Source organism: Hipposideros armiger, unplaced genomic scaffold (assembly GCF_001890085.2).
Source record: "Hipposideros armiger isolate ML-2016 unplaced genomic scaffold, ASM189008v1 scaffold_1040, whole genome shotgun sequence".
Classification (NCBI taxonomy): Eukaryota; Metazoa; Chordata; class Mammalia; order Chiroptera; family Hipposideridae; genus Hipposideros; species Hipposideros armiger.
Genome location: NW_017732390.1, coordinates 283,301 through 298,276, shown reverse-complemented (window position 1 = coordinate 298,276; position 14,976 = coordinate 283,301). Strand labels below are relative to the sequence as shown.

At 34.7% G+C, this 14,976-nt stretch overlaps 1 protein-coding gene across 3 annotated transcripts in view; it reads right to left on the bottom strand.

The window, feature by feature from the left end:
- COL21A1 (collagen type XXI alpha 1 chain) overlaps positions 1–14,976 on the bottom strand; it is a 376,826-nt gene that overhangs the window by 108,859 nt on the left and 252,991 nt on the right. For 2 of the 3 annotated variants that reach the window (XM_019631703.1, XM_019631702.1), the window contains 2 exons: positions 4,775–4,900; positions 234–785 (listed from right to left, as the gene is read on the bottom strand). In XM_019631703.1, the coding sequence (XP_019487248.1) occupies positions 234–785; positions 4,775–4,862 (640 nt within the window). In that variant the 5' untranslated portion in view covers positions 4,863–4,900. The remainder of the gene's footprint in view (positions 1–233; positions 786–4,774; positions 4,901–14,976) is intronic. The other variant, XM_019631704.1, reaches the window with a different exon arrangement.

The window sequence follows — 14,976 nt, the reverse complement described above, 5'->3', positions numbered from 1 at the left end:
GAAAAAAAACAACAAATATAACAAAATATATTTTCTAACTTTAGATTTTATAAATAACTGCTTCTAAAAACAAAACTTATCCAGAATAAAAATAACACAAAAGGCTGTGTTCACTTCACATCTAACATATTATATGACATTAAATAACTATCTATACCAGTTTAAACGAACAGGTTATACCAAAATATAAGAAAGTATAATCATTATTGTTTCCAAGTGACATGACGACTTACCTTCACAAAGTTTCTGCATCATCACCTCTCTTATTTTGGATATTGCAATATAATCCTCCACATAAAACACGTAAGTAGATGAAGGCTTATTGGCAATAGCTCTAAGTTCTGCATCTTCTGTTTCTGAACCAACACCGATGGCAAATAATGTTATTTTACTGTCTCTTGCTGCCTCTGCTGCATCTTTGACTTCATCTTGGGATTTACCATCCGTAAGTACTACTGCTATCTTAGTCAGAAATCGTGAGGACTTGGCAAAAAGGTAATCGATTGCAAACTGGATGGCCTTTCCAGTCCTCGTGTTTCCTCCCAAGTAGTGTATGGATTCCATTGCTGCTATCAAATTATCTCCTGAATCATGGCTTCCAAGGGGAATCTCCAGTACAGGGTAGTCACTATACTGGACCACTCCAACCTGAATAAACTTCGGTCCTATGTCAAAGTTTTTTGTGATATTGACAAGCCACTTTTTCACTATTTCAAAGTTTTCTGGGCCAACACTGTAAGAACCATCTAAGATGAAAACTAAATCTGTCGGAGCTGTACGACAACCTAAATGAAAAAGAAAATCATCAGAGCACATTTATTGTATAAAAAGCAAAAAAGAGAAAATTTTAAATGTATTGCTTTTTAATTAACCAGTTAGATGGAATCCCTTCACAATGTTTATGTATATCAAATCACCATGATGTACACTTTAAATCTTACAATTTTTCATGTCAATTAGACCCCAATAAAGCTGAAATTTAAAAAAAGAAAAAATAATAGTAAGTAGTTATAAGGAGCCTTGCGAAGATTAAATAAGATACACTGCCTAGTTCATGAAAATTCTTTGTAAATGAGGGATATTATTTTTGTTGATATTTTTAAATTCTCTTATCTTATTTTTAAAATTAACTATTCAGCTTTAAAAGTAGGAAATAAAAAATGCATGCTGTATATAAATATTATATCTACATATCTCTTTGTAGGGGCAGGTATTACCATAAAGCAGCATTTTATTCCATTTCCCCCATTGAATGCATGAAAATAAAAATAAATGAATGCATTATTTTAAGCTACCCACCATTATCACTGTTTTATCATTGAAATGTTTTATTTAATATTACCTGAAATATTTATTTATAAATAGTATTTATTGATAAATACATATCAATAATGAGGGTGGAATTAAAACAAACTTCCTGCCAACTTCAAGACTCAAATAGACACTAAATCCATACTCTTTAATATAGTCAATAAAAGTTAAGTGAACCGAGATCACCAAAGCAGTCACCCTTGCACTACATGCAAGATGAGTGTTCAAAGATCTGATCTCTCATCTTCAGCCAATGTCATTAGAACATTAACTTGTGCTAAGTGAATCTCTATTTAAGGGTTTAAAGCTGTTTCCTTCTCTGCAGAGATGATTGTTTCAAGATAACAGGAAACAAGTGTGAAGAGCACATCTTGTAGTTTTATTGGGAAAAAAAGACTAACTCTGGTGCAAGTTACACTTAGACAAGTTCTAAGCTCCTGTGGAAAACAAACAAAAAATCTTAAATCTTTTTTCCACAGTACATAACATGCCTGTAACCCTATTTCATTATCTCAGTTTATGCGTGTGTATATTGAATGCCTACTCTGTGCCTGAAATCATGTTAGGTACTGGCTATAAAGATACATAAGCTATCTCCAAAAGCTCATGATCTAGTAAGACAGACAACTGTCTGGTTAGGTAAAGTACAAAGTACAATGAGAGCATTTCGGAGGGGTAGCCACCTAACTGGAAAGTCAAGGAACGTTGTATGGGAAAGCCTACAGGCAAACTAAGATCTAAAAAGAGAGCTTTAGCCAGGTGTAGGGGAGGACATTCTAATCAGAGGGAACAGCAAGTGCCAAGGTCCAGAGATAAGGGACAGACACAGCCTAAAAGACAAACTCTGTGTGTGTGTGTGTGTGTGTGTGTGTGTGTGTGTGTGTGTGATTCCAATAGTTTGAAATGGCCAACATAGTATACAGAAAGGAACTGCTATACTTGTCTTCTCCTTTTATAACTTCTGCATTCAAAGCAGAAAAAACACTACTGTTTATGGCCCCTCTGATAAGAATCACATGTCCCTGAATTTGAGGAGTTGGGATAGAATGAGATGAGCCAAGGTAATATGATAGCAAATTTTCAGTCTTGTGTTTTTACTATATTAATGGTCTCCCTTAAGTTTTGATCAGATGCTCAATTTAAAGCTATAAAAAGGATGATTTATTTTCTGTATATAATGCAAATAAGATATCATAATTGCAAAGAATAGTACTGGGAAAAAATGCTTAGTGACAATTAGTAGTATTTTTGCATCTCCTTAGGAGTAAATAAATTTATCTATCCATCCATCAATTAATCTCTCTCTCCCTCTCATCCCCTTCCTTACTCCCTACTTTTCTCTCCTTTCCTTTCCATTCTTTTCCTTGCCTTCGTCTATTTATATATCTAGGATGATGACAGGGCTCACACGAAGAGGCCTCCATTTTAGAGTTATCTCCACTCACCCATCACAGTAACCAGCAAAAATAAACACTATTGTCAGGTGAACATGTATAGCATTCAAGAAGTTACAAAAAAAAAAAAAAAATTGCCCAAACATGAATTTGTCTCAAAACTGTAAGTGTGATTCTGACATTACTCCTAAGGTGCTATACGGCAGGTGGTAGTGAAGTACGGAAAGGCACGAGGGACACTATTCCAACAACCTCTGCCAAGGTGACCGCTGCCAGAGTTCAGGGCAGGGACAGCAGAATGGAATTTGGCCCAGAGGCACGTTTTCTAACCCAAGGGAATGCAGTTCTTCTGTTATTGTTGGAAACTGGTCTGGGGCTGTGCTTCTATTGAGGTTTGTGGGAGAGAAGAGAGGATAGGAAAGTTGTGTTTGCAGAGCTCCTTCATGTTGCCCTTCCTAAATACTGTGAGATCCATTATTGTCTGGACATGCCAGTGTTTGTGTGCCACTTGACTCAGCGGTTATAAACTCGTACAGGGTTATTCTTAGCCCTTCCTACCCCTTTCCAGAGCCAGGGAACATATATTTCATACCTGCAAGGTTAGCCAAAAGCAAATATTACCATTTATAAACCCCAGACAAAATACCACTCCAAGAGACCTCCTCCATACAGACATGAATCACCAATGTCATAGAAAAGGAATGAACTGAAGATGAAAAACATAGTTGAAATACGTGTTACAGCTCTAGCAAGCTGTATGACACTAGGTAAAAGCCTCTTAAATTCTGTGAATCTCTTTTCCCACTCAAAAAAAGCAGAAAAGACTCTCTACCTTGCTTGGGAGGTTTAATCTATAAAAGTGTTATGCAAACACTAAATATTACTGTTTTAATAAATTTTTAGCCAAGTGGAATCAAACTGTCAAGCCATCTGATTAAACTGTTATAGAAACCATAATTGATTTAGAGTGTGGCATTTATGTTTATAAATTTTAAAAGATGAAAATAAGCAAACTTGTAAAACTAAGTATGATATCTGTAAATGGTGGCCTGGGTAGCAGAACTACTATATTTTGCCGTGTATAACGCGCACCCACAATTCTGGCCCAGACTTTTAGGGAAAAAAATACCTGTTTTAATTTTTTAATTCAAATTTTTATTTGTTTACATTTAAGTACTTGTTTTTTTTTGTATTATAAAGGGATTTTAGCATTTATTTTTTAACATTATGGCACAAAAAATTTTATGTAACAAATAATTACAAAACACAAGAACAGGTACAAGGTACAAGAAATTTTAAGTACTGGTAACAAATTTATGATATTTACACATCATAGAAGGCCAAAAACTCTTTGTCATTGCGAGTTCGATGTTAAGTTTGATTGACATGATAAAATCAATTATCATATTCCAGGATATTATTTGCATACGAATAACATTATTGATTTCTAGAGTTACACTTTTAACTCATAAGCATAAATAAAATAGTTAAAAACATTTATATAGATACGGAATTAGTACTACCCATGTAGAATGTGCATCCTTATTTTTCCCTTGCAATTTTGGGCAAAAAAGTACGCATTATACACGGCAAAATACATATTAATTAATATAGCCTTCCTTCTCTAATGAAAGCTTTCCTCCAGGGAATCAGAATATTAGTCACCATTTACTTGGATGTCATCACTGTGCTAAGCCATTTACATGCATTATCTCATTTACATAGATTATCTCATTATCTCTATGACATAACCTCATAGGAGGTAGGTATTTTCTTTCATCTCCATATCAGGAAGCTCATAAATGGCTGAAGACAGACTCAGTCCTAGCGTGTTTATTCAAAAGCCTGATGGGCTAATTGAATAAGCAATTACCACAGAATTTTCTCAAAATTACCTCTGATAGAAGCTTTTCCTCTCAGTTAATGTGTAACATAGAAATTCATTCATTTTTAGGGAATTATAGTATCAAAGACAATAAGATCCTTAAAACCACTGCTTGAGCTTCCCTTATTTGATTTCTATAATCGATTTGTTGATAACAAAATGAGACAATGCTGATAGTTCTTACTTGATCTTATTTCTCCGTCTTCAGCAAACACAGAAGTCTGAAGAAGCAGGACGGGAACTATACAAAGAAATGTAATATGGTGAGCCATGTTTCTGTTTTCGTTTTAATAGTTTGGTTTTAGGATTCCTAAAAAAAGAAAAAAAAGAAAAAAAAGGAAAGTTAAATATATTTTTTTTTAAATGACAAATCCCTAACCATTTTAAGTTTAATTTTTAAACTGCAATATCCACTTGGAGTACAGTTAATTTTTACTATCCTTGGACTTGTGTATCCAAAATAACCACATTTTAAATATATTATGAAAGAGGACAATGTAGGAGCTGAGGAAGACCATGGCAAGTCCTTTAATTCATAATTATCTTAGAAAAGTATAAACTTTTCTAAAACTTTGGGCTTTGCTCAAAATATTTACTAGAATTCCTTTCAGCATATCCTGCAGGGCCTTATCACATTCTTGTTATTATCTCAATGGTAGCAATAATTCTTCTTTTAAATATGAATTTGCATTTTAGAAACACTCAAGGATATCTGGTAAAAATATTTATACGATAAAGCTGAGTATAAATTTATTTGAAAAATTTTTTTAAATGGGGTGTAATTATGAACCTTAAGATCCATTTATTTGATTTATAAACACTCAGTTATATAACTTTAATATACTTTCTAAGTTAATCCAAGGACTTCACTTCTGTTTAGGATGTGGCAAATTTCAAGAGACTTTCATTCCCAACAGTGAGAACATGGCAGGTTAATTATAAAACTATAGTCTTTCTAAACCTAGCAGAAAAAAAAAAAATAATTTAAAGAAACCTAAATGAGCCCAATTGCAAAAGGTGTTAATTCTTTATAAAACACAAGAGATTCAGGGCTGCTTTTGTCTCTAGCAGAAAGGGAATTCTCAAGAGAAGGAATTTGCCACAGCATGGGGGAAACCAGTCAAAACTGCTGTGACAGATTCAAATCCTGTGTGGGCCCAGTCACAGAACAAGTATGCCCCCACCCAGCAATTCCTCCCCATGAGCTTTAATTGAGTACATGGAGCAGACAAGTAATACGAGGTCCGACAATTCAGTTGGCGAACTTGCCACCGTGCGCTTACATTGGCAACACTGTACAAACAGCTCAGTAAGGTTTCATAACCTTGGTATATCACTGCCTCACAACTGTGTTCATGTTAATGTGTGGCAGTGTCTTGTTGAGTGGAGTTCATTATTGTTATTGCATGTTTTTGTGTGCTGTCGCGAGAATGTCTGAGCTTGAATTAGAGCAATAGACAAACATTAAATTTCTTGTTAAACTTGGCAAGAGTGGAAGTGAAATCAGGAACATGTTAGTCCAAGTTTATGAGGATAATGCCATGAAGAAGACGGCCAAAAAAGTTTTGTCAGTCCAAATCAAGAGTCAAAATGATGTTGCTAACCTTTTTTTGATATCAGAGGTTTTATTCATTATGAATTTGTACCAACTGGACAAACAGCTAACCAACTTTACTACTTGGAAGTGCTGAAAAGTGCTAAAAAAGCTAGACGACCCGAACTTTTCTCCAACAATTCATGGCTCTTGCATCACAAGAATGCGCCAGCTCACATGGCACTGTCTGTGAGGGAGTTTTTAGCCAGCAAACAAAACAACTGTATTGGAACACCCTCCCTACTCACCTAACCTGGCCCCCAGTGACTTCTTTCTTTACCCCAAGATAAAGGAAATATTGAAAGGAAGACATTTTGATGGTATTCAGGACATCAAGGGTAATATTGGGTTGTCGGAAATGTCATGATGCATTTTTACAACAAAAAACAGAAAAAATATGTCATGACTTTTCTGACAACCCAATACAATGACAGTTCTGATGGCCATTCCAGAAAAAGAGTCCCAAAATTGCTTTGGAGTTTTGGAAGGGTGGACTAGGCACTGGCTTTGGTACATAACTGCCTAAGGGAAGTACTTCTAAATTGACTGTAGTGATATTTAGTAATGAGGTAGGTAGCACTTTTTCTAGGATGAGTTCATGAACTTGTCAGTCCTCACACGGAGAAAGATGACAGCAGTTTGTACAGTCTAGGGAGATCCTTCCCCTGTTCAGATATTCAGGGAAGACCTCAAATACAAATCCTTATATTGCTGAAGGCTGAAAGAGAAACAACAGAACTAAAAGGAGTCCCTCTAAGGCACTCTAGTCCTTCACTACAGTGGAAAGGGTTATCTCAAAAAGCAGGAAGCCAAAGGAAGAACAAGAGAAAAACAGAACTTAGAAAGCAAAAAGCTATAAACCATACTAAAAACCTGAAAGAAATCTCTCAAATATTTCCCAAGATATGAGAAAAGAAAATCTGATTTCTGATCAGAAGAAAAACACTCACTATAAAGCAGATCCAGAGATGTTCTAAATATGAAACAGTGTTTATAAAATGGTTATGATGAATATGTTAAAAGATCTAATGAATAAGATGGACAACAATGTGTAAAAATATGGGAAATTTCAGAAGAGACATGGACTATAAAAAAAAAGATACAAACTGAAATGCTTGCAATGAAAAATATATCACACAAAAAAGAATTCATACAATGGGCTTACCTGCATACACTGAAGAAAAGGATTAGTGAACTTGAAGTCAATAGAAATTATCTTAAATGAAACACAAAGGAAGAGGGCAGCGATAAAAGGAAGAGATCATCTGAAATACATAGGAAAATATCAAATAATCTTGATTTAGAATACAAGCAATTAGCTTTTCTGATGGAAAGGGGAAAGTGAATGAAGAGATAATTGAAAATACGATGGCCAGGAATTTTCCAAATTGACAAAAGTTACAAACAATCAGAATAAAAAAGTTCAACAAACCCCAACAAGATATAAGGTAAGTCACAACTAGGCACATCTTAATCAGTTGAAAATCAAAGAGAAAATTCTTAAAACTAGCCAGAGAATAAAAGACATATTACATACGGGACAACAAGAATTTTAGATGGAAATTTCATAGTAATAAATGGGCAAAGGACCAGAAAGATATAAAAAAATCTTAAATGTGTAAAGTTCTAATAATAAAGCTTCAAAATACATAAAGCAAAATATTTGTTAAAAGTTTAAAACAGGCAAATTCAAGTCATAATGTAAGATTTGAATGTCACTTTTCAGTAATTATTGTATTAGACAAAAAATTAGTAATGGTCCAGAAAGTTTGAAAAACATTATAAACCAACTTCACCTAGTTGATATTTATGGAGCACTCCACCTAACAACAACAGACTATACATTATTTTGTAATTCATATAAAATAGTCACCAAAATAAATTGTATGCTGGAGAAAAAATAAGCCTCAAATTCCAAAGAAATGAGATTACACAGATTAAATGGTATTAAATTAGAAAAGGAAGAAAATCCCAAAGTACTTTAAAATTTAGGAATATACTTCTAAATAATCCATGCGTTTAAAAAAAATTACTATAGCTTTGTACTATAGTTTGAAATCAGGAAGCATGATACCTCCAGCTTTGTTCTTAAATTAACTTTATTGATTTATTTTTTAATATTCAATTTCATTGCTTATTGGGGTTAATATTGTTTTTGAAAATAGTTGATGCTATGTTATGTATACGTTTTCTGGTAAAAGTTGTGTTATAAGATGTAAAAAAATAAAGACAGGAAACATAAATTACCTAAGTCAATATTGAAACAGGAGATTGCCACTGTAGATTCTATAGACATTAAAAGGATTATAAGTAGACAGATGAAATGGACAAAGTTCTAGAGTACTCTACTTATTGGCACAGGTCTAAATTGGAGTTATCTACTAAAGAATTTGAATTTTTAACTGAACATTTTCTCACAAAGAAGACCATCGGTCCAAAGAGTTTCACCAATAATTTCTAGCAAACATATCAGGAAAAAAAATAATACTAATAAAACTCTTTCATGAAATAAAATTAAATAGAGGCCCACTCCACTGTACACATTAAACTAATATAAAATAATACTGAATGTCAACTATAATTAAAAAAAAATACTCACAGGGATATAAAGTACAGCATAGAGGATATTGTCAATAATATTGTAATAACTATGTACAGTGTTAGATGGGTAATAGACTTATTAGGGTTAACATTTTGTGAGGTATGTAAATGTCTAATCACTATGTTGTTGTGTGCACCTAACACTAATATAATATTCTATGTCAATAGTAATTGAAAAGTAAATTTTTAAAAATAAAAATGGAGGAGAAGTGAACTTTCCCCAACTTTCACTATGAGACCAAAATAACCCTAATAGAACACCAGACAAAAATATTACAACATAAAACTATAGTCCATTCTCCTTCATGAAAAGGATGCAAAATTTCATAATAAAATATAAGCAAATCAAATCTAGAAATATATAAAAAGATCATGACCAAGTGAAGTTTATCACAAAAATGCAAGGTTGGCTTAACATTAAAAATTCAATTGATATAACTTGCTATAGAGTAAGACTTTAAAAAAGAAAAATCACATGAACATTTCACTTTATGCAACAAAGACATTTAACACCCATTCATGATAAAATTATCAGCAAACTAAGAAATAGAAGGAAACTTCTTCAACCTGATGAATGCCATCTATGAAAAATCTACAGGTAACATCATATTGAATGATGAAAGACTAAATGATTTTTCCCCAAAATCAGTAAGAACTTAAGGATACACTCTCACACCATTTCTATTTAAGCCTTTTTTTTTTTTTTTTTTTTAGCTGAGCCATCCTGCTACCTGTTGGCAGCTCAGCGGCTGCTCAGCTCGGGCCGGGCCTCGAACAGCTGTTGCTCAGAGCTCAAACTCTTGAGCGAGCTCTTAACCAACTGAGCCACTCAGCCGGCCCATTTCTATTTAAAATGTACAGGGAACCCTAGCCAGTGCCAAATGCAAAATGAAAATCAAAAGTATAAAGAAAGAAATAAAACTGTAATTATTGACAGACAACATGACTGTCTATATAGAAAACTTTATTTATTGTTTTTTGTTTTGTTTTTTTCCACTGCAGCCATGCTGCAGCCTACCCCGTCGCAGGCGACTCACAGCAGCCCAGCTCCAGATCGAGCTGTTGTTCATCATCTTAGCTGCATAAGACGAGTGTCACTGGCCCTCAATGTGGGATCCAAACCGCAGCTCTGCTGCTCAGAGCTGGTGCTCCCAAGTGAGCTCTTAACCAGCTGAGCCACCCAGCTGGCCCTAGAAAACTTTTTGAAATCTACCAAAACCCTAGAATACGTGAATTTAGCAAGGTCACAAGACACAAGGTTAATAGTTTTTTTAAGTGTGTCTATATACTAGTAACAAAATTGGGGGAAAATTAAATATCATATCCAATAGTATCAAAAGCATCATAAAACTAGCAATAAAGCAAATGAAAATGTGAAAGATCTCTATACTAAAACATATAACATGTTATTGAGATTAATTAAAGAAAGGAAAAAGTGTAGAGATCTAGCTTTGTGGATTAAAAGACTGAGTATTTGTTACATGTCTATCCTCCTCAAATTGACCTATAGATTCAACACAAGCCCCAAAAAATCCCAGCAGATTTTGAAAAGAAATTGACAAACTTACTTATATAAAATGCAAATAATTTTGAAATAAAAGAACAATCTTAAATGAAGAACAACCTTGAATAAAAAACAATCTTCATTAAGAATTAAGTTGGATAATTTACACTGTGTGCTTTTGATTTACTATAAATCTACAGTAATCAAGAAAGCATGTTATTGGTGTAAGGATAAACGTATAAAATGGAACACAATAGAGTTCAGAAATAGACACACACTTACATGGTTAATTGATTTTCAATAAGTTTCAAGGCAATTGAATAGGAAGTCTTTTCAATAAATGGTGCGAGAGCAACTAAATACACAAAATAAAACAAACTTTGACCCTAACTCATTCCATATAAAAAATTTAGTTCAAGTATAGATCTAAATATAAAAGCTAAACTATAAAACTTCTAGAAAAAAACATAAGAGAATTATCTTCACAACTTTGGTATTAGGCAAATTTTCTTAGGGCACCAAAACCACTAGTAATTTAAAAAATGTATATTTTAGATTTCATCAAAATTAAACATTCCTGTTCCTCAAAAGACACCATTTAGAATACAAGCAAATATTCAAAATAAAAAGCTTATGAAAAAAAAATGACTCATATCTAGAATATATATTTTTCAAAACACCTACAAGTCAACAATAAAAGAAAAAACAATCCAATTTTTTTAAATGGGTAAAAGTCTTGAATAGACACATTACATTTGATACAGAAATAGTCAATAAACATATTAAAAGGTATTCATCATTAGTCATCAGAAAAATGTTAAAACAACAGTAAGGTATTATTTCACACCCACTAACATGTCTAAAATTAAAAGGCTGGTATCAAATATTTAGAGTCTATGTGAAAAAATTGGAACTCAAATATTGTTAGTAAGACTGAAAAACGATGTAACTGCTTTAGAGAAAGCTTAGGTTCAGTTTTCTTTTTTTTTTTTTTTTTTTTTTTTTTAAAGATTTTTATTGGGTAATTGGGGGGATGGGAACAGTGATGGGGAATTGGGGGAAGGGGAACAGACAAGTTGCTGTCGTTTTGTTCTTCAATCTAGTTGTGGAGGACGCTGCTTCAATGGTCCAAGTTGGCACCATCATTGCGCTCTTCCCTGGCGAGGCAGATCAGTCGCCGGCTTCTGGACGGCCGCTCACAGCGGCTGCTGGCCGCTCACGCTGGCTGCTGGCTACATATGGTAGCCCATGGCAACCCACTGCCACAGGGACTGCAGCCTACGCCGTCGCCAGCGACTCAGGGCAGCCAAGCTCCAGGTTGAGTTGAACTGTTGTTCAGCATCTTAGCTGTAGAGGGCAGTGTCACTGGCCCTCATATGTGGGATCCGAACCGGGGCCCTCTGGCATCCCAAGCGAGTTCTTAACCATCGCGCCACTCGGCCGGCCCTAGGTTCAGTTTTCTACAGTGTGAAACCCTAACCAGTAATTCTTATGCTCAGTATGTAACCTAGAGAAATGAAAATATGTGCCCAGAAAAACACTTTAATGATGTTTATAGTAGTTTTATTCATAATAGCCCAAAAGTAAAAATAACTCAAATGCTATCAACAGGAGAATGAGTAAACAAGTTGTGTGGTATACACATAACAGAATAATATATAGTAACAACAACAATAAATAATGAATTACCATTATATCCAATGTGAATACATTTAAAATACATTCTAGTTAATGAAAGAAGCCAAACACAAAAGACTACATAGATCTTGATTCCAGTAAAATGAAGGCCCAACACATTAAACTAACCTATGCTGTTAGAAATCAGGAAACATTTGCCTTTGATGGGAGAAGTCAACTGGAAAGGCCCAAGTAAACTTGCTGATTGATATAAACACCCTACATTTGCATTGATGATAGTTGGGTATATAAATTTGTCTAAGGTCATTAAACTAAAGGCTTGACAACTGTATAATCTGTTGTATGTAAATTATACCTTAATGAAAAACAATCAGTCCAATATCTCATTTTTCAAATGAGGCTGGCCTCTCTGGACAATTCTATCAAGGTCATAACATGTCAGTGAGAGGCATTTTGGGTGAGTTATCACCAGGATCTGCTGTTTTATGGCAACAATGTATACTAATAAATATTGACTTCCTCCCCCAAAAAACTCAAAATTAGGTTATTCTGCTCCTCTACCAAAGACATCCTCATTATTTCTATGTGGTATCTAATTCCTTGAAAATTCTTGGGCTAAACTTAATTGTCATATTATATTCTAGATTGAAAACCATTGAACTAATGATATGAAAAAGAGGCATTAAATACATGTTACTGCCATATTATTTAGCCACTGAAACTGGTATGTTTTATAAATATGTTGTATAGCTATTTCTTTGTACATATGCTTGTGTACAATGCACGTACATTAAAGCATGTCAAGTTTTAACATTTACTTCAATCATCCGGGGAACTTTCTAAACATATGGAAGTCCTAGTCCTACCTAATAGCTTCAGATTATAGAGCAAGGGACCAAACCTAAAAAAAAAAAAAAAAAAAAAAGCTTCCCATATGGTAAATACACCAAAGTTCTAGAAATTTTAGTATAAAAAATGATAAATAAGAAGGGTGGGGAAAGCCTATAGTTCCTATTTTCCTGGTAGAGAAGGAAGTTAGCAAACCCAACAGGAAAGCATAACTCAGAGACTCTCTACAAGCAAGCATTTCTAAAGATCTGCTGCTCAAAGAGGAGTCAGAGAGCTTTAGCATCCCCGTTTCTCAAACGTGAACATGAATACAAATCATTTAGAGATCTCGATAAAATGCAGATTCTGATTCAGGTTTGGTTCACAGCCTAAGGTTTTTCATTTCTAACAAGCTCCCAGGTCAGGTTGATGCGGCATAAAGTCCTCAGCCACTTGCCTCACTTCTAGCGAAGGGGCCCCTGAGGAATTCAGGAATATGTCACCTTTAAACATGGAAAATTCTGTTTGGGAACAACTTAACCTTTTAATGCTATATAAAGAGTTCTTAATGGATCATGGGAAAAGATGGAATTACTTTCAACGGAATGGAGGTACACAGAAATTTAAACTGAACTCACTTGTTCGTGTGGAATATACACTAAGCTAAATACACAAGACAATCCAGGTTATAGATTTAGCACCGCCACTAACTAACTTAATACCCTGATTACAGTGGTCTAATGTTCGAAACAGAAAAGGAGATCAAATTGGTGATCTGTACTCTTCCCGTCAACTACAGAAATAACGATCCATATTCTCTGATCTCACAGGGGCTAATGAAAATTTAGTTTACAATGCCTGGGACCACACTATTTCTTTTAATCTTGGGAAGTGTTGAGGAAAACAAAGCTTCCTAAAGGAATATGGCTCGCCTCTCATATACCATCTAATAAGCAACAGACCCAAAATTTAAACTCAGGTTCTCTCCCTCCAGAGCTCTCTCCACTATATTCATTCAACGACAAATATTTACCTAGTGCCTTTTATGGGACAGATACTCTTTTAGGTGCTGGGACCTTGGAAGTGACCAAACCAGCTAAGGATTTGCTTTCATGTAGTTTATGTTCCAGAGACTAATTGGGCGAGATAATTTCAGGTAGCGGTAAGTGGTATGAAGAAATGAAAAAGGTCATGTATAACTTGGGGCCAGGAGACGAGGAAGGGCTCCTTTAGCTTTGGAGGTCCAACGAGGCCTCTGAAAAGGTGCCGTGTGAGCTGACACCTCAGTGACATAAAGGAGCCACCCTTGCTCAAAACCGAGGCAACCTTTTCCTTCTCTGGGTGGAGTAAATTCAGCTCATTCTAGGAACAGAAGGAAGGTCAGTGAAGCATGAGTAGGGGAGAAAGAAGAAGAATGACTGGAGCTAAAGTACAGCAAGGATCACATGTACCGTGTTAAATTTAGAACAGTTTCCCCTAAATGCAAAGTGAATTCTATGGAGGATTTTAAGCATGGGTGCATCGTGGTCAGGTTTCACATGAAGTAGATCGTCCCACTTTCAAAATTAAAGAGCTCTATCAAATGTAAGAATTATTTGATTCTCAAAGAAAGCAGAAGAGAGATCAATTATTACTGTCGTTTTTTTCATATTTCTTCCATTTCCTTACCATACATGTTAATAATATTAAATTGTCTTGTCTCTAATATTTTATTAAAATCAAAATAAGTACTTGTGAGTATTCTAAGAATAGTGAATACAAATGAAAGCAAATTCCTTGTCGCCTTGCAATTGATGTATCTTCCAGTGGGTCCATGGAAAAGGCATGGAAATTAGCATGAGGAGCCCCAGGAACTTAATCAAAGCTTTCAAAACAAGGGACTGTCAGAAACGAAGCCACCTCAAAATTTGATTGCTGTGGTTGGCTGTTGAAGACTAAAAATAGTCCCCTCATGAGATGCTAATACTCATGCTTATTTATAGGCTGTGGCTTTGAACTAAATTATAAAACAGGAAAAGGACTGGAAAACTGAAATTCTGGTCCCATGGCCTTTATGCGTACACATACACACACAACACACACACACACACACACACACACACACACACACACACACACACCACACACACACACACACACACACACAACACACACACACTTATTGCTTTCTATATTTTTGATATTAAGGTAGTAGAAGGAAACATCAATTAGGGACAGATAG